The sequence below is a fragment of the Ambystoma mexicanum genome, chromosome 3q, assembly GCF_040938575.1.
Source record: "Ambystoma mexicanum isolate Mex_15411 chromosome 3q, UKY_AmexF1_1, whole genome shotgun sequence".
Taxonomy (NCBI): domain Eukaryota; kingdom Metazoa; phylum Chordata; class Amphibia; order Caudata; family Ambystomatidae; genus Ambystoma; species Ambystoma mexicanum.
Genome location: NC_090926.1, coordinates 352,567,518 through 352,591,986, shown reverse-complemented (window position 1 = coordinate 352,591,986; position 24,469 = coordinate 352,567,518). Strand labels below are relative to the sequence as shown.

The window sequence follows — 24,469 nt, the reverse complement described above, 5'->3', positions numbered from 1 at the left end:
GGAGAGCGCCGTAAAAACCAACACGGATGGCAGCACCACCAAGGAGGTCCACATATTGAAACAACAAGTGTCCAACCTGGAAAATCAAGCGGAGGAGGCGGAACGGCGACCAAGATGTAATAACATACGTGTGGTGGGCCTACCGGTAGGAGAAGAAAGCCTGGACCCTGCGGACTATTTGGAGAACATGATAATCCAGGAAATTGGTGCTAGCAAGCTTTCCCAGGGGTTCGCAATTGAACGGGCGCACAGGGCCCAGACAAGGAGGCCTCAACCTGGGGCTCCTCCCCGTGCAATCATAGCAAAGATATTGAACTACAGAGACAGGGAAAGGATCCTGGAATTTTTTTCGGAAAGGTGGAACAATAATGCGGGCGTTGGCGACTGTCACCGCATACCCGGATTACACCATGCTGGTGCAGAGACAGCGCTACAGCTACGTGGCGGTGAAAAGAATACTGCTAACAGCCGGATTCAAATACATGCTTTTGTACCCTGCGAAAATCAAGGTCCTACACAAAGGCAAAACACACTTCTTCGACACCCTGGAGGAGGCGGCATGGTGGATGGATGCCCAGGGCTGGCCAGAGTCTGGAGACGTTCAGGAGCGAGATGGACAGGATAAGTGACACAGCGCCATGCTGGATATTGTTGGGGGCGGGTGTAATTGCAGCAGTGATACATGAAGGGGGTGCAAGGGACACGTCAAAAAGTGTGAATGCTAATTAACTGACACACTCAAAAGGTGGACTTGTTGGACTGGAATATAGAAGTGTGCATGTTAAATATGAGCAGCAAGTGCGCTGCGATCTAGGGCCCAACATCGGAGACACTGGATGTAGACGACCTATCCCCAGTAGGTAAGTAGTTGAAGCGCAAGTAGGGCGATATCTCCCTGCTGTGCCCAGAGTACTGGCAATAGCCAAGAAAAGGGCTAGATGTGGGTGTGCCCGAGATCAAGGGATGGAGCTGGGCGTCAGTTGGGATGGTGGAATGGGGGATGGAGGGTGGGGGGTGGCAGTAGGGAGTTGGAAATTGGGTTGGGGCAGGGAAGGGAGGAAGTTGGGGAAGTTGCAGTGTTAATGGGTAGGGGTAGTTTAAGTTGGGGAACGAGCTTACATACACGAGCGTCAGCGGTCCAGATAGAGGTTGAAGATATACAAAGGGGGGGGGGACGCGGCCAGAATATGGGGGACCTTAAGATAATGTCTTGGAATGTCAGGGGGCTCAATAGCTACCTAAAAAGGAACAAGGTCATGATGCATCTAAGAAGGTAGAAAATAGATATAGCTCTAATACAGGAGACTCACCTCACAAAAGAAAAATGAGAGGTGATCCAGAAGAAGTGGAAGGGGACTGTCATCGGTGCAACATATTCGGCGTATGCCAGAGGGGTGATTACTTGGGTAATAATAATAATAATAATAATAATTTGGCACTTATATAGCGCTACAAACCTTCCGGTATCTGAGCGCTGCTTATTATTACCCACGGTGTGTGGTGCTCATTTATCGACCTCGGAAGGATGAAAGGCTGAGTTTGGCCCCGCCAGGAATCGAACCTCTGTTAGCAGGCTCTGCACGGGATAGCTATAGCCAAGTCTAAAGGGCTGCAGGGAGGTAAATTAAGGGAACTGCAGAAGGCAGAAACCAAGCTAGAAATAGTCCTGGGTAGGAGGAGGTAGCACGAAGGAGGATGCTGAAACTATAAGCCAACTGCAACAGGAGTGTGCAGGACATTGGGAAAGATTATGTAATCTGAACTATAAAAAGTATGTAGAGAGGCAAGATGCGGGCGGAGACAAGCCAGGGAGGATGTTGGCATGGTTGTATAAAAGTGAGACCCCCAGACCTGCGATTAGAGCAATAACGGGGGAGGAAGGGCAATTAGTGGACACCCAAGAGGGCGTAAACCGAGAGTTCCTTGAATACTATCAAAGATTGGATGGGGATGAAGGAGGGAGCGACAGCCGGGAGATAATGGACATACTGGAGGACATAGGTATGCCACGAATAAGCGCAGAGGAGCGAGAGGACAGATGCCCCAATCACTCGCCCCAATCACTCTACAAGAACAAGAAGATGTGGTAGTACAACCTCCCACTAGTAAGACCCCGGGGGCAGACGGACTTCCCAGTGAGTTTTACAAAATGTATAGAAATGAGGTGCCTCCCCCGCTGCTAGCAATGCTAAATGAGGCATTCGAAACAGGGCGGCTACCAGAATCCCTGAGAGAAGCGATCATTATTCCACTCCCCAAACCCAATAAGCCAGGCAAGGATTGCGGATCGTTTAGACCGGTATTGATGCTGAACCAAGATAGCAAAAGGCTTACGGCGGTGTTGGCAAACAGAATGAAACGGATCATCAACAAAATACACCCTGATCAAGCAGGATATGTCCCACGCAGGAACATATCCGACAACCTCAGACGACTTCACCGGGTTATAGAGCATACAAAAGGGGACTCGGGTGAGATGGCAATAGTATCGCTCGATGCAATAAAAGCCTTTGACTCAGTCAAATGGCCATAGCTGACTGCAGCCCTGACCAACTATGGGATAGGGCTGGGGTACCTCAAATGGGTCAAACTACTGTATAGTTCACCACTAGCCAGAGTCAAAACGGGGGCAATCATTTCGGAAAGGTGGCAACTGGGTAGGGGTACTAGACAAGGATGCCCGTGGTCTCCGATGCTGTACATCTTAGCACTGGAGCCCCTGGCGATATACCGGAGGCAGCAGTACGAGGTAATAGGGATTAGCATAAAAGGGGAGCCGCATTTGGTCTCACTATATGCAGACGACATGCTGCTGCACTTGCGATATCCTGAAGAAAACCTCCAATATATCCTGGAAGTGATGGAACGATTTGCGTCGCTATCTGGCATAACAGTGAGCCCCAGAAATTCATGCATATTCCCATTGGAGAGGTATGTAGGAGTCCCACTAGATAAATTACCAATCCTGCAAATACCATGGGAATCAAACATGTTCAGATACCTGGGGATAGACATTTATCACATGGTAGAGGCAGAACACCACCATTACACATAGAAAGCGGCAAAGAACATCGAAAACAGTATGCGGTTCTGGACTAAGCTCCCCTTGGCAATGATGGGAAGAGGGTTGCTTCTGAAGATGGTTGTATTGCCGAGATTATAAAAAAATTTTGGGAACATTTTTTTTAATCAAGCTACAGAGCATATGCAGGGAATTTCTATGGCACGGGACTAGGAATAGAATCGCCCTTTGGAAGTTGCAGAACACGCACGATAAAGGGGGCATAAAACTGCCAAACTATGAGATCTACTACTTAGCTAGTCAACTGCAATATGTGGCCAAATGGTTATCAGAAGTCCCAACCTCATAATCGAGATTGTTGAGACTAGAATGTGCCCCGTACTTCCTGAAAGAAATGATATGGCTGCCCAAATTAGATGTGAAAGAGCGCTCAAAGATGTTGGTACTGTTACGCTCATCTGGTTCCACGGGGCGCCACCCAGCAGTTGGGGTTAAGATGTCCCTCCTTGCGATGCCCAGATGCGACCAGCAGAGAGTTCTGCCTGGAATACAGGTAAGCTATGTTCAGGACTGGGCAACCGGGGTAAACAGCCTCCCACCTCCCTGTAGGTCTGCGACCCTTCTGGACTTCTCCTCACCTTGTTTTAGATGTTGGCGGGTTCTCCGTCCTGCTTTCTTGGCAGGGGCGCATTGTGCTTGGTGGGCAATGGCGATCGAGTTGCTTCACTGATGCTGCCCCGTCTTGAGTCTTTCAGGTAGGTCTTATTGCTGTTCTTGCATGCCTTTTAACAATGTCTTTTTCTTCCTAGATACGCAGAAGTCCAATATGTGGCAAGGCGGAATCTGTGTTTCGCCGGTAAGTATGGGCGTTTTTGGAGCGCCTTGATGCGGTGAGTAGGCGCTATGCGCTGCGCTTAAGATGCCTTGCCTTTACTAACCTGTTATCTTTTCCTCTCCACAGGTCACGGTACTCGGCCGGAGTATGGAATTTCCGTAGTGATGCTGAATGAAGAGCAGCTGGCAAGGTAAGCCTTTTAGCACAGTTTGTTAATTGTACAATGTCTAATGATTTGTTTCTTCTCTTTTACAGGTCCGTCGATCCGAAAGAGCACTGGTTCCAGGATGATGGTCGGGAGAGCTGCGGACCGCTGGCGATGAAGTTCAAATGCGCATATGTTTCTAGCGATAACAGACTTTTTTGGTAGTGTGAGGTATTAGGACAAATTAAAAGGGCAGAGAGCCTAAGTCACATTACTTGATCAGAAGAGTTTCATGCTGAATCACTATCACAGACCTGTTTCGAATGGGAAATGTGGTAATTCGTAGGTTCCCAAAATGGTTTTTGCTTTTATGCAAATCACCAGGATTAAGTTCCTTTAAGGGAGAGGGGGTGTTTGACTTGGGCTGAAGGAGGTAGAGTATTTTTGTTCTCCGTTTCTAGCACTGGATGCTACAGATTTTATTTGTACGCGCAACATACATACATACATTTATTTAATTAACTGCATACAAGGATAAGAGTTTAATTTCCAAAGTTCTCAACTTCTCAAAAAATAAACTCAAACGGTGAACCTATCGAAATCCTACGAGGGAGGATGTGATGTGGCACTGTACTGGGGCTTAGGGACTTTAATATTACGTTGACCGAAATAAATGGAATATAGTACATATTACCACTAACAGCAGTTTGCTTTGCACTGCTCTCAAGTAATAATCAGGGGTCGAAGTAAAAAAAGAAAAAAACGTTTTTTTTTTTAAAGTGGGACTATGTTGCTCCTGCCTCCCTCCCTCCAGACTGCATACTCCACCCCCCCACCCCTCTATATTTTGCAACAGTACTATCAAGACTGAGAATAACACAATTTAAGAAACTGCATTGAAATTACCACGATTAGTTTGTCATTGTCCCCCACAGCATGCAACCTCCCACTCCCAAACACACACCATTTCACACCTCCTAAGGAACATGCCCAGGATTATAGCCACACACCCCTGCCCATTACCTACTGTAGTAGGTCAAAAGAAGGAGGCAGACAAATGGTGGCATTTCTACCTGTAATTTCATTCAAATAATAAACAAAAGGCCTAGCTATCCGTACAAAACTGGGGGTTTCCCTACGAAACTGTACTGGGGTGCTCGTCGTCGGAGATGTAGTCCAAATCAAAAATAGTCCGTCCTCCGTCCAGAAAACTACCCTAAGATGACCCTATCACAAAAGGTTGCATCAACCAACAAAACAAAAAGTGGTTCTAGGAGAATGGCTCCCTTCACCTTCTCCTGGACAGGGCTTCTCAGCCGTAATAGTCCATCTTGAGAAAGTTCCTTGTAATGGAGTTAACCAGTTCCATTAATTCCTCAAAGGGACTCTTCCACCTTCTCTTAGGTATTCCCTATCTTGACTTATTTACATTTCCTGGTTTCCCCACTCGAGGGTCTTGTTCTCTATTCCTCTGGATTTCTAGCAATCGCTCTCACTCACTTGTACTTGTTTCACAGTTTCACATTTCACAGAGACCAGGGTCCCCAAGTTTCTTTTACCACTTTATCTTAAAATAACTTCTTACTTATGTCTAGGTCATGCCAACCTCTGAGATAGGTATTGGCAGTCTTTTGGGCATTGGCAGTCTTTTGACTTTCTTTACTATCTTTAGTGCTTTTGTAATCACTGGAACATGTGTGAGGAGTCCCTCTGTATTCATTATATAATTTGCAGTTTTTAGCGCTACTGGTATGAGTATGAGGAGTCCCTTGGTATTCGTAACACTCTTTTCTGTTGTCACAATCAATGAGACGAGTACGATGAATCTCTTGGTAGGTGTGATACTCTCTGCCGTTGAACGTCTGCCTGTGGACCCAGACGGGTCACCCGCCATTCCCATTAACTGTAGCTTGTCAGGTTCTGCCTGTGAGAGGAGGGAGGGGCTCGGGATCACGCTGTGTTGATGCACGCTTCCAGCGCCTTACTTTTCTTCTCTGCATCGCTCACTGCAGCTTCGTGGAGAATTCTGCTGGAAGGTCTCGGAGTCATTGTCGGACCGCGCGGGCCACCTCCTCAAGGCCATGCCACCACCTGACAATGCTTGCCACGAACACACACAAAGTCAGCTTCCTGTCGGCTCCTGCAGCGCACTTCTTCCTTCTCCACGTCCTCTCGAAGAGGACCTCCCAAAATGCCTAGGTTTCTCTCGCCCAGGTTCGAAATTCCCAAGTTTCACCTGCTCAGTGAACACAACCTCCTAATGTAAGTCCTTCTTCACTACTTAAATATCTGATCTGGGTCCTCCCCAGCAGAAGATCTTTGTCCTTCTTCTCTTTCCGTGGAGTATTCTCTATTTTTCATGGAGGAGTCATCAGCATTACTCTTCTGCCCAGTGGGTTTGTGTTGTCTTCTAATATTGGAAGTTGAATTACAATAGCATTTGTAGAGGTTCTAGTGAAATGAAAAATGTTCTTTTCCTTTTGTGAACCAAATACAATAAAACATTGTTTTTTTAAAAAGAATTACAATAGCAAAAAGTGGTCTGTTTAGGTTGCGTCTTCTGGCGCAGTGATGGTCTGAGGGGGTACACAGGGAAGTGGGGAACGGGAGTCCTTGTCCCCAAAGGGGAGACTTTCCCTGTGAGGTCCAAGTGACTGTAACCTATAGGGGGAATGTTACATAGATGGCTCACATCCCTAACCTCACAGGGAAGGGCTCCCCTTTGGGAGAAGCCACAAGATCATGTGAATCATCACACTATACAGACACTGTATTTGCAGCAGTGCTTAATTTGTGGGGGTGTTTGCCAAGGTTGAAGCCCAGGAATTATTTCTGAACAATGGAACCTGTGGTCTCAATTATGAGATGGTATTTTGACAACTTCAATTTGTCTGCATCAGACAACGAGTTAAACAGTGTGAGCCACGCTTGAGCTGCTATGCTCATTATCCAGTTTCATAAATAACAAGTAGCTGGAAGATGACAGAGCAAAGCACTCATGCTGGTCATGACATCAAGTCGTCCTGCATGAAATTGGCACTGCTCCCCTACTTTACTAGCTGTCGGCAATGCTGCAGCAGGGTGGTTGTCTAGGGGGTGTGGTGCAGGCAGTAGCTAGGCAGCTAGGATACCAGGTGCTGCTCACTAGTTCAGCGAGCCTACTGAATGCACATGTATAAAATGTATACACTTGGTTCAGCACAATCTCCAGCCGAAGACCATGAAATGCTCCTCTGGTAACACCTCAGGAAGAAACTCAGCCACACCAGAGACAATATCACAGAGACCAATCCCTGATGGACAAGGCAATCAGGTGGCAAAGGTCAGGACACTCCTCTGATCCCCAACTCTCTCAATGCTCTTCAAAACTATTCCTCTATTCGTGACCGCCAAACGTGACTTTTCTCTCTCTCTCTCTCTCTCTCTCCCCCTCTCATTTCGTCGCAATCCTTCCAACGGTTAGGACTGATTTTCTATACTCTGGCCTAGTGGACAGATGTTTAGAAGGCCAACCTAGTTTACTGACGGGGACAACTCTGGGAGCTTAACCAAACCAGTTCAGGGTAGCTAGGTGAGGTGTGAAGGCTAAGTCTCAGGAGGGGTGACCCTGTAAGGGATTCTCAATGGAGTACACATAGTGAAAAGTCAAGGGCCACACTTAGACAAATACTTATTTATGACACCATAACACTATGAAAAATTACTATTAGCATGTAATATCACACACAACTAAATGGAAGATACATATATACAATCACTAGAGTAGGGAAAAATACATTACAAAACTCCTGCAAAGGAAGGTACGTATTAGTATTCAGAACCACAGGTCCACAGAGATACAACACTAACTTTAAAAGTCCACCCCAAGATGTACAGGTCTAAAGGAGGGTTTCTGGTGTCCAATGAAGGTGTGGTAGAGGACAAGTTGTTCTAGTGAATAGAAGTTTCCCCCACTTACAGAATGCTTACACGAGCAATCAATGCAAAGCCAAACCATTATAAAAAAAGGTTCTGAAAGTTACCAAACTTTTAAAAGGGGGACATAAGGGTCCAGGTAAGTAATGTCACAACTCAGCCACCATAAGGGTCCAGGTAAGTAATGTCACAACTCACCCCCCCATACTCTTGATTCTTCTTAGGACTTGGCAGGTCTTCAGAAAAGGGCAGGTCTTCAGAAGAGGGTCCAAGATCACTTTTCCCACCTTCGGCTCCGGTCCTCGATGCCCAGGGGTTGCAGGTTTGAGCACTTCTCCGGTCGGTGATAAATGCTGGTGCAGGATCTTCACAATGGAGAATGCAAAAGAACTCGCTGCAGGGTCCCTCTCAACACAGGACTTGATGAAGGTAAGCTGTTTTGGACAACAGCCACCGATGCACGACAAGGCAGGGGGACACACTGGTCATATTTCTCCTCGTGTCTCGGGTTCCCTTGGTGCTGGAACCATGGCAGAGATGAGCACTGTAGCACAAGCTGTCAAACCCAAATATTCCAGGCCTCAATGTGGAACAACGACGTCTGCAGCACGTTAGCCTAGACTCCGCGCTGGGCAGCCACTGGGTGATCCAGGAGCACTTCCAAGGGCTCTTCTTCGCAAGACTCCGAAATGACGTTGAGAATGGATGTTCCCTCCACTCCAAGCACCGAAACTCCTTCACAGGACTCCTAAAGATCACCTAAAAGACAGAGCTCTTCCAGGACAGCAGCAGAGGTTGGTTGCTAGGCTTTCTTCCAACAGGTCCACAGTCTCCTTACACGTCTTGCAGCTGAACAGGATATTTGGCTCCTTCAGGATCTCTCTGGAATGGGTGCTGGGGTCCCCTTCTTATCCAAAAGCCGGGTAGGAGGCAAATCTCCCAATAGCCAATCCAAGATCTGTGTTCGTGTTAATTTTTTTTTTCTCTCTCTCTCTCTCTCTCTCTCTTCGGAGATATGTTATGACAAGATAGGGTATTTATAACACCCTTAATAACCAGAGGTTTTTAAGCGCTGACACGAGGATCGAACCTGTGGTGCTCCGTAGATAAAGCGCTCACTGTGGTTTACTGCATACCTCGCCCCCAGACACTATCAGGTGTCCTGAAACAGCCTTACCTCCTCACTCACCCCCTTTACTGTGGAGTTCCACATGAGTCCGTCCTTGGTCCACTGTCTATACTTCAGCTCTTGACACCACGATCTCCTTTTCTCCTATAAACGCTTCGCTGACGATACTCTGTTCTCCTTTCACTCCTTATCCGATGAGCGGTTGTCAAAAACGATCTGCCATCAAATATTGGGTAGCATCTCACTCGCTCATGCTCTTTAGTTATTTATTTGTATTTTTAAAGCGCACAACAGCCTGTGGGCATCGTGATCCACTAAGACTAAAGTTCTCCAATTCCCAGGCATACAGGCCATCTATTCTTCTCCCCTTCTCACCACCTTCCTTACTCTGCTTCCGATCAGAAAACTTGTCATCTTTGACCCATCAGACAGGTTCTCGCTCTTCTCCAAATCTGCCACTACAGCCAGACTTGCCCTCAAAAATTAGAAAAGAAAAAAAAAGTCAGTCATCTTCTTCCTTTTAATACTGATAAACAGCTAATCTCCATAATCATTTCTAGATTCGAATACTGTGCCAGTCTCCTCTATTGCCTTCCCAAGAATGCCTTTTCACCTCTGAACAAAAGTCACAACTTGGGAGGATAGCTCAGCGGCGACGTGCCCGCCTTGGAAGCAAGACAACACAGAGCAACACAGGTTTGATCCCCGGGTCCGCTCTTAGAAACCTCTGTGTATTAAGCGCGTTATAAATAACCTATCATATCATAACTTCGCGCCCCACACACTTTTCAACCTTTCTCGCTTTACCTCTACCTCCTTTGCCAGTTAGCACATTGACTGGCCATCTATGCAACAAAGGACTAAGTATAAACTTCTTCTCATCTTCAAAACTATCCATAGGCTCGACCCACCTTACCCATCTGCTCATCTGACTGCCTACTCTCCTCCTCGCTTGTTAAAAACATCTTCAGCTCACATACTTGCCACCACTCAAAACCCCCTGTGCTCTGTCTCGTTTCTGCTCCGTCTCGCTCCCCTACTCCGGAATGCTCTTCCTCTCCGTGCTACTCCCAACTCTGCCACTATTTGATTATTGAGCATTTGTTAGGCAGGAGAGCAGGTCTCTAGCTTCTACTCCTGTGGCTCCCTCTCTCTAACCTTATCCCTAGAACTCTCATGCACCCCAGATTCCGGGCCTCACACCACATTCCAAGCTCCACTTGCTCAGACACACACACAGCTCATCCTGCCAGGAACTAGGTCACAAGATTAGGTGCCTATACAACAGAATTGTGTTTCGAGTGGCCACGCAGCAAAATGGGGAGGGAACAAAGGTAGTAAATAACAGCGGCAAAAACAGTAAATATACAGCCATGGTCCTACTAGGCCTTGTGGCATCCGGACGTGCAAGTGCAGGGAAGAGAAGTGCAGGGGATCGTGATGAAGCAGGATATGGGCAAGTGCTGGTGGGAGCCCGGTGGAGGGAAGTGCTAAGGGGAGGCAGGGGAAGGCCACTGACTCATTTGTATATCACTGGATCTACCAATGGTTCAGATTTATTCAAAACCTTCCACCCATCACTTTTTGGTTATAGTTCTTATTGTGTCATGACATTTTTAAGGCAAGGCCAACAGAATCCGATGAGCTGAAGAAACAACAATATACGACTTGCAGCGTGTTAAGTTTTAAGCAGATGTATACAAATGCCATTTAAAAGCTAGCTTTGTGGTTTGAAAGAAATGGTTCCTTAAAATAAGATTTCTGCTCTCATGTGTTAAAGCCCAACAGTACACTAAACAGCCTGCCATAAATGTCATGTTTATCAAATAACTGCTGTGAACTTGACAAAAAAGTCACTCAAAAGAATGGCAAATATATCACCAATCCTATTCCGGTCGAGTCACGCCATCACAATGGCATACATGCCAACATTATCCATTCCATGGACACAAATCCAGTCCACGTTTTAATTTTACATTCTGCCACTTGTAGTCCTCAATTTCCCATTATAATCTAAGGACTGGAAGTCCCAGAAAGCAAATTAAAATCCTGGACTAGATTAGTAAATATTGGCAAGTATGCAATTGTAATGTCACAACTCAACTGGAATAAGATTAGTGATATGAGTGTTATGAACTAGTCATAAGAATGTTGCTTATATGTTTGTATACAGATATTGCAGGCTCACCGAGTATACCCGTCACTGACTGCACAGATCGATAATTACATCAACCAATGAACAGCTGTGTGAGCAAGTTATTACATAAAGGATTCAATCAATGCATGTATACAAAAATTAACCAAAAAAAGGCCTTCAGTGCAAGAATTAAGTCATGAACCTTTTTAAAAATGCATGTAAATAACGAAATCAATCCTGACTGAAGACGTTCAAATAGACTCCCAGGTGGACCCCCGTGCCACCTTAGCACCACGAGCCCCCAAACCTGGTTAATTACCCAGATCAACAGCTCGCTGCGCCACTCTCAGCGCCTCCCGATAGTCGTGCCTCCGGAGCAGCTCGCGCAGGTCACCCTTCAGCAATGCCACCTTGTGAGCGGCGTCCAGGCACTTGTCCAGCAGGCCTCCCAGCAGCACGTTGCACCTGGCCTCGCGAACTCCCAGGGAGGTTAGCCTCTGCCGACAGCCTGGGCAGCGCGACGCGCCCCCCAGGCACCTCTTGCACACGGAGTGGCCACAGGACACGGTCACCGGGTCCCAGAGGAAGTCCAGGCACGCGGGGCAGCGGAGGAGATCCATGGCAGCAGCCACGTTGGCTTGACGGAAACGGAAAGCGGCCACAGTCGAGTCAGAAGTCCGCAGGTAAGCGAGCAACAAGGCCACAGTGGTGGAAAGCCATAGTCGCGCTGTCAGCTGCAGACACAGCTTTCCAGACTAGCACCGCCGCATAACGGATCTGAAGAAGCCTGCGATGACGCTAAGGATGCCCCACCGATGACCAGGTCCTTTCACAGGCTCAGCTTAAAAGCAATGTGGTTTTTATAACGGTCTAAATTAGGGTCCAGAGTTCTGGCTGTCTTTGGCTCCTGTGGCCCGCTCTGGCTATTGGGCTTCACCGACTGCAGGATCCTCAGAGAGTAAGGGCAACGCTGCCTTCCAGGCGCTTACGGGAAAGGCGAGACGTAGCGGGCAATGTGACAGCTGAGCGGACTGCCACTGCCCGAGAATGGCGCAGGAGGAGTCAGCGGTTCACGTGTTTAGGGGTGCAGACTGCAGCCAGTAACCGGTCACTTTCTCTCTCCATAAGTCTTTCCACGTGTTCTCGGGCCACCCTTGGTCTTGCACTTGTCCTCGCCCACCCTTGTCCTCTTCCGACCCTGCCCTCCCTCCAGAGTGGCATTGGCCCTTCAGAAAGAGGCTGTTCGTCCCCCCATAAAGGTTCCGGGTGAAGGCGCCGCGCCGCGAGACTTCTCTGCTGCTGAAGCGGCTTCAGCTCGTAGCGCCTAGACGCAGGTGAGTCAGGAATCTAGCACAGGTGCCCGTCTGCCACAGCTCTCCTCGCTGTTTTTCCTCGAAGACATTACATAAAGTGATCCCATGTGATGCTCGAGGGCAGGGCTCCCATTGGTTGCAGCCGAAGCCCCTCCCCACTCCATGTTGTGAAACGGCCACTGCAACAGATCCTGGTTTCATAAGCTGCAGGGGGGTGGGGTGGCATGTGAGGTGGCCCCTTTACTTAGGTAACCTGGCTGTGTTTATTTCAGACTTCAGCTGAGCATTTTTACCGGGAAGACGCAACAAAGCAGCCCCTCCTTTCTCTCTATAAACACGCGCAGCCTCCTTTACATAAGCAATGACAACGGCTGGCAGGCTGGATATTTTACAGTGACATTGCTAAATCCAACTCTGGGGAAGGGCGGAGCTGGTGAAGTGTATGGGGATATACAATCCACCAATCATCGCTTTATTGGCATGACACAAAAAGACAAGTATGCCAAAGTTGCAGAATCTTTCTTTCATACACGTAATGAATAGTATTGTACACAAAGCGGCAGTTTCATGTGGTTTTATTTCGTTTTTTTTTATTAATTTTTTATTTCGTTTATATATTTGACTAGTCCTGTACTCCGCAATGTCTCGCAAGACAATACAACCGTCTCTGACTTTGCTGCTATCCACAATGATTTGGAGAACCTCGCTTTTCTTCGCACTCGTGAGAACACACAAAACGGGGAACTGAAAGCTACCTAAACCCACGTAGAATATTGAGCAGATTGTCCAGAGCAGAGGTGTACCAGTTACCACAATGAAAACGGACATGAAAATAGAACCAGACTCGACAGACATCATATAGAGACAATAACATCAAGTGAGGGAAATCAAACAATTATTACAGCTTGTTGTGGAAAATCTATACAACGTCCATTTCTTGAACATGCAGAGGGGTACGTAACAGAACAGGGGTAAGTAACAGAAAGATTTTACCAACATTAACAAACCAGTAATGCATATTTCTGAAGAGTAACACTCATATGATGCACTGCTGAAAGATATAGTTAACTACATCTGCTAAAGAATGTGTGTACATACATATGTGCATGTGTGAATGCAGGTGTGTCTTTTTGCGTACATATGCATGGGTGTGTCTGTGCATGAGTAGACACACGCGTGGCCTTCAGTTATGGACAGTGGTCACAACCTTCACCCATGTGCACTGAATATTTTAAAACGCTAACAAGCTACCAACCATAGATTGTGGCCTTTACCAGTGGATACAGATTTCAACAGTGTCCACTGTATAATATAGACGTTGAACAGGCACTAGCCGTGGACTTTAGCACAATACTGGCCAGTGGCCACAATCTTTGACTCTGCGCACTATATATTCTAACATATAAATGGGCCACTAGCCATGGCCTTTGATCTTCAGCAGTCTGTACATCGTTTGGCCATGTCCAGTGTACATTTTAAAATAAGAAAAATGCAATAAGCGATGGCCTTCGCGCGTGCCCACTGTGTATTACACAACACTAACCAGCCACTAGCCTTGGTCTTCAATACAATACTAGCCAGTGGCAACAGCGTTTGGCTGTGCGACTGTATATTCTGACATATTAGTAGACACTAGCTATGGCCTTTAGCCATGGCCACTGACTACAGCTTTCAACGTTGCCTACTGTATATTTTAAAACAGTGACAAGCTACTAGACATGGCCTTTATCCATGCACATTGGTATTTTTGAACACTAACCAACTACTAGCTATGGCCTTTGGTGCTGGGCAGTGACCCCAGCCTTTGTCATGGCCATGTCTACGGCCTAAATTGTTATTAAGGTAATCAAAGTTTTCATGAGCTAACTTATAAAGGATGTTATGTCTAATTCCATTATTGATGTAACATACAATGCAATCAATGTTGTCACCAGTGATGGCATCAGTGATGTGATTTGTAATGTCATCATTGTTCTTATACAACATGTAATTAGTGATGTCATCAGTGATGTGATCTGTGATGTCATCATTGTGGTCATAGTCTGCGCAACTGGGGGCGTGAAGTTAAGGTGGCTTTAGCTCAATTTTCAGGGTTTTGTTGCATTAAGTTCTCACCTTAACATCCCTGCAACTAAACAGTTTTCCTTGAATTTTAAGGGTTTTGTTACAAGGTATTGCTCACCTTAACTTCCCTGCAACAAAAGTTTTCCCTTGAATTTGAAGGGTTTTGTTATTCCATACACAAAGTTGCATATGTTTAAATATTATTATCTGTAGCCGCAGTTACAGCATCAGCCAATGAATTGCAGGATTTTACGTGCAAAGCTAACACGAACAACGACTGGAGAGCTTTTATTTGCAGCTAAACTACTGCCCCTGTTAACAGTGTAACCATGGAAACAAACAATTGGGAGATTTGAATTACTGAAACTGCATGAAATAAATTACATTAGTACCCCGGGATGAAGTGGATGAAGACTTCTGACAGATACATTGCATAAGAAAGAAAAGATCCCGTGAAGGCCTCTCGCTCATCCTAGTGGTGCTGATGGACATACAGCACATCTGTAGACACTTCATGAAAAGCCTCCTCTCTGAAAGTCTCTACCATTTCTAATAACTCTTCAAATAGAGTGCTCCAGTGCTACCAGTGCTTAAATACTATGGCTGTTGCTAAGAGCACCTTTAATGAGTGGAGGTTGATTTTCCACAACCCCTGCTCACAGCTACAATAAACTTACCAGACCACATAAAAGCCAAAAAAGATTGCAGCCCAATATGGTCCAGTACATTTTATGCAATTTCCAATGCACATAATCCCAAGAGACTTGCATCAAATGCTTTATCATAATTGATGTTCCCAAGCTTCATCCCACATATTTTTTCTTTTTCTTTTCTCAGTTCTGAAATGCTGTTGTGTCTTCAACCGAATAAATACACTATTAGTACCCCGGGATGAAGTGGATGAAAATGTCCGACAGATGCATTGCATCAGAAAGAAAATATCCTAGGAGGCCTCTCACTCATCCAAGTGCTACTATTGGAGATAGGAGCACCACATCTGTAAAACACTTCATGAAAAGCCTCCTCTCTGAACCTCTCTAGCATTTTGTAATAACTCTTCAAATGGAGTGTTCCAGTGTTTGAAGACCCTGCCTGTTGCTGGCTGGCAGCACCTTTAATGGGAAGAGGTTGATTCAGCAGAACCACTGCTCACTGCTACAGTAAAGATATAACATCATATATAAGCCAAAAAAGACTGCCCTCCAGCATAGGCCAGACCATCTCGTGCAATTTCCAATGCACATCATCCACATCATCCCAGGAGACTCGCCCCCCATGATTTATTATGATTGATGTTCCCAAGCTTTCCGACAAAACATTAGAAGGGCCAAGTCTTAGAAAGGGGCACTATTGCACGGCTGAGAAATGGCCGCCTGACCAAGTAGCTCCGTCCTGGGCTATATCCTGAAGAACTAATAATCTGAGTTGGTGCTGCACTGCAATATGAAGAGTAGCTGGATTGCAATTTAGAAACTCAAAGCAGATACTGGCTCGCCGCCCAACATTCTAGAGGCTCTGCAACTGAGAACATCTTTGTTAAGACGGATTTCTGAACTCTGTCCTGGTGGCGCAGAAGTTCAGAAGGCCAACCTAATTACTTGGAACAGGGTAACCTCTGGACGAGCCAGACCAATCAAGGTAGCGATCGCGGCGGTCAAGACTAGGTCTCAAGAGGGGTGAGGGTGACTGAAAGCCCGCAATGAGCACACAAAGCAAGATCACTTACAAACTACTCCAAACAGTTGTTATATTAAAAATATATACACATTTATTTCAAGGCCTTTAAAACAATGACCGTAGCGAGAAAATCACAATATAACGATAGTAAACCAACACATACCATATCAACACAATATATATACAAATACGACAGTCTCAAGCGTTAGATGCACGAAATGGGTAGTCCACCTAAAAGGGAAGGAAGACAGGCAGTGTGAAATAATGCTTAGACCCAGTTCGCCTTCAGAGGCACCTAACTAGATGGAAGTCCGAGCCCTGCAAAGAGTGGAGCCTTGTGCTCAAAAGTACCTGCACGCGCTGGTGCCAACGGGCAAAAGGAGAAGCTCTTCGAGGGAAATCAGGCAGTTCAGTTTAGTGCACAAAAGAAGAACAAGTTCCGCGACTCAAGCGCAGCCTCCACAGTGGGCAGAAGCAGAGCGCGAGTACGGAAAAGGGTGCTGTTTGACACAGCAGGGAAAAGCAATGGGCTCCTGCAGGAGGGCGACCAGATCCTAGCTATGCTACTCACCGGTCCCCGATGCAAGCAGACCCAGGCTTCTCCGCGTCCGTTTCAGTAGCTGGCAGGTTCAGAAGAGCAGGGAACGCCTCGTCGTCGTGTTGAGTAAAAAGACGTCCCAATCGAAGAAACCGGCACAGTTTGTTACCACAGCAGGGCAACGGAGCGGCCGTGTGTATCTGAGCCCAATGTACACTACTCACTTCAGACCTGGGAACGCCAAGTGTACGAAGCGTGTGAGAGTGACAAGGACTCGAAATACTACACAACCTGGCAGCGGTTACAGAGCAAGACTCCCATATAAGCTGGTCAGTCAGCTGGATGGCCCAGAGACGCTTCCGAAGGCTTACTGGCAGGAGATGGTGAAGATGCCGAGAATAGCTGTTCCCGCTATTCCAAGGGTCGAAGTACCAGTACAGGCCTTCTGGTTCGATCAAAGGTGAAAAGGGTTTCACAAGGCGACAGCAGTGCGGAGGAGAAGTCCTTCAGCGGGTCACCAGCGATTCCTCGGTCCAGCCTCTTGGTTGCAGGATACTTGGCTCCTGTATTCCTTCGTTCGTGAGAACTCAGGAGATCGACATGGTAGTGGTGTTTCCAGCCCCCTCTTATCCACGGTTCCCTTCGCGCCAAAACGGAGGGGACCCAATGGGAGATCCACTCATCAACACTCACACCATTCGTGGACCAATCACGGACCACGGTGGTCCCAGGCATTCACACCACCCTAGACTCTCTGGCACCCAGGATGTGTATTGGGACCAGACATCCCAGCCCACATCCTGGAGGCACACACAAGACATGTAGAAGCCCGCGAAAGCATCCGTGTTTCGCGGGAAAGTACATGCCCAAATAAGGAAGGCCCCGGGTCGGCTCGACCTGGGGAAGGTGAAGGGAGCAAGACGGTCAGCGGACAGGACAAAGGAGCCTCGTGGTCTGGCCATTTTGGGAGCCAGGCCACCATTTTGGGTTAAGCGCGAGAAACGCGCTTAGAATGCCAAAATGAGCTCAAAACACAAGAAACGATCGCTACCACCATTCCCGTCCCTGAATCACTTGCACCGATCAGATACAATCCTAAACGAGTATCTAGGGCCTGTAGAAGGCTAGAGACCCAAGAGAGCTGTAACTTAGCTTACAGTGCCCTCTTGTGTCATGTTGCACGAAAGCCGCAACATGATAAAAGAAACTACGGGAAACAGCGTTTTCCAGTACTGACTGTCTTAAGGGCATGTCAGTTTCCCTGTAAGAAAGGAGCGAAAGCCCAGAGGAGTGCGGCAGAAGGCTGCACTTCTCTGGCAAAGTCAAGAACAAGGTGAAAAACAACAGCAAAAAGTTTAGGGGTTGCCACATGGAAGGAAAATTACCTACAATTACGAAATCTTTCCTAACACTCGCCCCTCCCAGACTATGGACAGGGGGAACTAATCCACCCCTGGATGAGTCTCTTGTTCAGGTCGGTTAAACATTCTGGACAACCCATCAGCATTGCTATGTTGGACACCTGGCCTATGCTCAATAGTGAAGTCGAAGCCTTGTAGACTTATGGACCACCTAAGCAACTTTGGATTCTCCCCTTCATGTTCATTAGCCACTTTAAGGGCTTATGGTCAGTTTGCACAGTGAAGTGGGTCCCATAGAGGTAGGGCCTATGCTTCCTTAGGGTCCACACAACAGAGAAACATTCTTTCTCTACCGTGGACCATCTGAGCTCTCTGTCCTTAAGCTGGCGGCTAATAAAACCAATAGGGTGTTCCTTACCCTTCTCATCTACTTGTGATAGTACAGCTCCTATCCCAGTGTCAGACGCGCCCGCCTGCACGATAAAAGGTCTTTGATAATCAGGGGCCCTGAGGACAGGGGCCTGGCACAGGGAGTCTTTTAAGCCATTGAAGGCCTTCTCACACTCGTCGGTCCAAGTTACCTTCTTGGGTTTCTTCGGAGTTGTGAGGGCAGTCAGAGGGGCAGCTATGGTGCCATAGTCTGCCACAAAATTGCGGTAATACCCCATGAGTCCTAAGAAGGCTCTCACTTGGGTTTGCGTAGTGGGGGTAGGCCAGTCTTGTACTGCTTGTACTTTACTGGGAAGAGGCTGTATCCTCCCTCCACCTACTTCATGTCCAAGGTAAACCACTGAGCCTTGTCCAATCTGGCATTTACTAGCCTTTATGGTCAGGTGTGCTTTCTGAAGAGCCTGGAGCACAATCCCGAGGTGTTTCACATGGTCTTCCCAGGTGGCACTGAAAACTGCTATATCGTCCAGATATGCAAGACAGAATTTGTCCAACCCATTCAACACATGATTCACAAGCCTCTGGAAAGTGGCAGGTGCATTCTTCAACCCGAACGGCATTACCCGGAATTGGTAAAGGCCGTCTGGAGTACAAAATGCTGTCTTCTCCTTGGCATGTTCTGCTAAAGCTATTTGCCAATAGCCAGCAGTGAGGTCAAACGTGCTGAGGTACTTGGAGGCACCCAAAGTATCCACCAGCTCATCTGTTCGAGGCAAGGGGTGTGCATCTGTCTTGGTGACAGCATTCAGAGCCCTGTAATCCACGCAGAACCTCAATTCAGAAGTGCCTGCCTTTGGAACCAAAACCACAGGGCTGGACCAAGGACTACTAGAGGGTTCAATCACCCCAAGGTCTAACATCTTGTTGACCTCGGTCTTAATATAAGACCGTACTTTGTCTGACATCCTGTATCCCCTACTTTTGGTAGGTACACTGTCTCCCGTGTCTATGTTATGTTTGCACCAAGGTGTCAAACCAGGCGACTGTGAAAACAGGGGGGAAAACTGCCTAAGCAAACTTTTCACCTCAGCCTGCTGATCAGAAGTCAGGTGAGGGGCCACTCGGACACCCTCAAAGGAGCTATATGAAGGACCGCTTTGGAACAGGTCGGGGAGAGGTTCAGACTCCTCTTCCTCAACATCTGAAGCCAGTAACAGTGCTGCGATTTCGACTCTTGGGACGAAAGCCTTCAGCCTATTCACGTGAAACACTTTTGGAGCCTGTCCAAGCCTTCCAAGGTCCACTAAATAGTTAACCTCACCCAGGAGCTCCACCACTGTGTAAGGGCCTGACCATTTGTCCTGTAAAGCTCGAGGCCTTATGGGATTCATGATCAGGACTTGCTGACCAGGTGTAAAGTTGATGAGGGAAGCTTTCTGGTCGTACCAATGTTTCACCAGCGCTTGTCCTGCCTTCAATTTATCACTAGCCAAGCCCATCAGAAGTACCATCCGTTTTCTGAGCCCTAGCACATAATCCACTACGTTGGTAGTAACAGGGGGAGTAGGCATTTCCCATCCCTCTTTGACGATGGCTAAGGGTCCCCGTACGGGATGACCGAACAGAAGTTTGAAGGGGCTGAAGCCAACACCCTCCTGTGGTACCTCTCGGTAGGCAAACAGTAAGCATGGTAAAAGAAGATCCCATTTTCTTCTCTGAGGTTCCTCCAGAGCCCCAATCATGCTCTTTAACGTTCTGTTGAAACGTTCCACCAGACCATTGGTCTGGGGGTGGTATGCAGCAGAGAACTTGTAGGTGACCCCACATTCTTTCCACATAGCCTACATATACTTCGACATAAAGTTGCTGCCACGATCCGACACAACTTCTTTAGGGAAGCCAACCCTAGTAAATATGCCAAGTAAAGCTTTTGCAACTGACTTGGCAGTTACAGTTTTCAATGGGATGGCCTCAGGATATCTGGTTGCATGGTCGACCAGCACCAGGATAAACCTATTGCCCGAGGATGTTTGCGGGTCAAGGGGACCAACGATGTTGATCCCTACCCTTTCAAATGGTACCCCCACAACTGGGAGCGGTACCAACGGAGCTTGGATTGTCGCGCCAACCTTACCAGACAACTGGCAGGAGGCACAACTCCTGCAGTGACTTTCTACTTGCACCCCCATCTTGGGCCAGTAGAAGTGCATGGATAACCTTTGCTTGGTCCTCTTCATACCAAGGTGACCAGCAAGGGGAACTTCATGCGCCAACTGCAGGAGGAAGGGCCTAACAGCAAGGGGAACACCAACCTCCTATGGTCTCCTTCTGTAGACTCTGTGGGCTCACTATACAGGAGTCCACCTTCCCAATAAATCCTATGCGTCCCAGGAGGTTCACCCTCAAGCTGGGAGCAGGCCTGTCTCCTTAGGCCTTCCAGAGATGGGCACTCACGTTGGCCTTTACTGAATTCGTCCCTATCAGGACCTCCTTCAACTAACAAGTCTTTTAGTTCAGGATGATCGTTGGGGTCAAATACTTCAGGCATCGCCACCTCCTCGTCAGGCCCGGGCGATTGACCAACTTCCTCCACCGCAGTGGTAGGCGAGCTTCGGGGAATATTCTCTTTCCCTCGTCTTGACTTGTCGACTCCTTTCGCCTTGGGTTTCTCCTTCGGCTGGGGCGGCGTATTGGTCTTGGCCAATGCTGCCCGTGCTTGAGACCGTGTGTAGGGTCTTTCGGCAGTGTCTCCTACGAGCCCTAAAGCTCTGAGATCATTACCTAACAAGACCTTTCCCGGGATGTTTCTCTGAATGCACACTGGAATCCTGACTGCTGTACCATTTAAAGTAAGATTTACAGGTATTACTGGGAACATACGGAGTGGGCCGTCAGCCAACTTAGTGGGCATCAGAGTAGCTCTGGCAACTTCCTCTGAGTCTACCAAGGTAGAATCCACTACAGTGCGACTGCACCCACTATCCCTAAGAGCTGGAGTATCTACTCCATTGATCAGCACAATGTCTTTAAAGTAGTGCTTGGTATTATCCGGAATCCTAGCATAAGCCTCTGCGACTTTAAGCTCCCAGGAACCCAGGGAAACTAAAACTACCTCAGCCTCTATCCCGCTGGGAAATGAGTCTGAGGAGAAGGATGCTCCTGTAATCTCTTCTTCCTCGTAGGAGGAGAAGGCCAGATTAGCGGAGTGGACCCCCAAAGGTCTAACCTTACACCGGGGATCCCCCTTCACGTGGTCAGTTGCTCCACAAGCAAAACAAGATCCATTGGGTCTGTTTACATAGGGAGGCTTATTGTAACCAAAGTTCTGTTTCGGAGGCTGACCTCCACTACCCTGTGTGTTCTCTTGTGTCTTACCCTTATTTTTCTTTTTGTGGCCCTTATGAGAAGAAGATTTATCAGATTCTCCACCCTCCTTATCTTTGGACTTTTTCCCTTCCTCCTGCTTACCAAGATCAGTTTTGTCCTTATGGGACACTCGATGTGATACCCATAAGTGTGCTGCAATGGCCAGCTTCTTAGGATCTATCTCCTTCGAAATCGGCCAAATGCTGCTTAAGCTCCGGGGAAGAAAATGCAAAAATGTGTTCCAGCATGACAAGATTTAGCATGCCTTCGAAGGTAGAAACCTTATAACCTTCGACCCAGCCAGTTAAGTTTTTCAAGGACTCAGTGACATAAGATACCCAAGTACCACCTTCCTTTTTCTTATACTCTCCGAAACGTTTCAAATATTGGGCCGGAGTCTTCCCAAACTTTAAAATGAGAGTTTGCTTTAACATTGCGAAATCAGCTCGCTCAGCCTTCGACATTTCCATAATGGCACTACAGCCAGAATGGGGCAGTCTGCTGAGTAACCAGGCAATCTTATCAGCATTGTCAACTTGTTGAACTTCGCATGCATACTCAAACGCATTCAGCCAGTCCATAATGTCATTCCTTTCCTCATACACACTGAGCAGATCTTTCGGAAACCGTGGATGAGAGGAGGCCCCAGACCTATGTCCAGGACCCTTGGACCCATTTGCAAACTGAAGCTTGGCCAGTTCCAACTGGTGATCCCTGTCTTTTTGATTTTCTGCCTGTTCGATTTTTAGTTTGGCTATGCTGAATTCAAGCTCCTGCTGCCTTTACCGCAGCTCTTGCTTCTTGAATTCAAGCATAGCCTCCACATCAGAACTGGCAGAGGAAACATTAGACATCTCGTCCTCCCTGTCCTCGTGGTCGCGATGGATCAGTGCAGCGGCAGAACCGTCGGTTCTACCAGTGAGAGCAGCCCCACCTCCTTCCGCACTGTCCTCAGAAGTTATAGCGTCAAGCTGCGCTTCTTGCCATGCCACGATTCTTTGTATCATTTCCAATTTCGTGCCTTGAGAGGAAACACCTCTCTCCGCACACATCTTTTTCAATGTTTCTGATTTGGAAGCATTTAAAGTTAACAAGGTATTTGTTTCCATACTGTTAGATAGGACTATGGCCTTTTTAAAGTTATACTACAACAATTCACTACGTGTCCTGGTTGGTATAACCGGAAATGCCTTAGTTCGTGCGCAACACTGGATACCTTCAGTCGTATCCCACCGCTGTACACCAATTTGTTAAGACGGATTTCTGAACTCTGTCCTGGTGGCGCAGAAGTTCAGAAGGCCAACCTAATTACTTGGAACAGAGTAACCTCTGGACGAGCCAGACCAATCAAGGTAGCGATCGCGGCGGTCAAGACTAGGTCTCAAGAGGGGTGAGGGTGACTGAAAGCCCGCAATGAGCACACAAAGCAAGATCACTTACAAACTACTCCAAACAGTTGTTATATTAAAAATATATACACATTTATTTCAAGGCCTTTAAAACAATGACCGTAGCGAGAAAATCACAATATAACGATAGTAAACCAACACATACCATATCAACACAATATATATACAAATACGACAGTCTCAAGCGTTAGATGCACGAAATGGGTAGTCCACCTAAAAGGGAAGGAAGACAGGCAGTGCGAAATAATGCTTAGACCCAGTTCGCCTTCAGAGGCACCTAACTAGATGGAAGTCCGAGCCCTGCAAAGAGTGGAGCCTTGTGCTCAAAAGTACCTGCACGCGCTGGTGCCAACGGGCAAAAGGAGAAGCTCTTCGAGGGAAATCAGGCAGTTCAGTTTAGTGCACAAAAGAAGAACAAGTTCCGCGACTCAAGCGCAGCCTTCACAATGGGCAGAAGCAGAGCGCGAGTACGGAAAAGGGTGCTGTTTGACACAGCGGGGAAAAGCAATGGGCTCCTGCAGGAGGGCGACCAGATCCTAGCTATACTACTCACCGGTCCCCGATGCAAGCAGACCCAGGCTTCTCCGCGTCCGTTTCAGTAGCTGGCAGGTTCAGAAGAGCAGGGAACGCCTCGTCGTCGTGTTGAGTAAAAAGATGTCCCAATCGAAGAAACCCGCACAGTTTGTTACCACAGCAGGGCAACGGAGCGGCTGTGTGTATTTGAGCCCAATGTACACTACTCACTTCAGACCTGGGAACGCCAAGTGTACGAAGCGTGTGAGAGTGACAAGGAATCGAAATACTACACAACCTGGCGGCGGTTACAGAGCAAGACTCCCGTGTAAGCTGGTCAGTCAGCTGGATGGCCCAGAGACGCTTCCGAAGGCTTACTGGCAGGAGATGGTGAAGATGCCGAGAATAGCTGTTCCCGCTATTCCAAGGGTCGAAGTACCAGTACAGGCCTTCTGGTTCGATCAAAGGTGAAAAGGGTTTCACAAGGCGACAGCAGTGCAGAGGAGAAGTCCTTCAGCGGGTCACCAGCGATTCCTCGGTCCAGCCTCTTGGTTGCATGATACTTGGCTCCTGTATTCCTTTGTTCGTGAGAACTCTGGAGATCGACATGGTAGTGATGTTTCCAGCCCCCTCTTATCCACGGTTCCCTTCGCGC

At 47.5% G+C, this 24,469-nt stretch overlaps 1 protein-coding gene across 4 annotated transcripts in view; it reads right to left on the bottom strand.

Moving 5' to 3' along the window:
* Positions 1 to 12,562, bottom strand: part of LONRF1 (LON peptidase N-terminal domain and ring finger 1) — a 272,719-nt gene extending 260,157 nt beyond the window's left edge. The window contains exon 1 of one of the 4 annotated variants that reach the window (XM_069653983.1): positions 11,503 to 12,562. In XM_069653983.1, the coding sequence (XP_069510084.1) occupies positions 11,503 to 11,803 (301 nt within the window). In that variant the 5' untranslated portion in view covers positions 11,804 to 12,562. Of the gene's footprint in view, positions 1 to 8,115; positions 8,248 to 11,502 lie in introns of those variants that run through there. The other 3 variants (XM_069653982.1, XM_069653984.1, XM_069653985.1) reach the window with 3 other exon arrangements.
* Between the last annotated feature and the right edge of the window lie 11,907 nt (positions 12,563 to 24,469).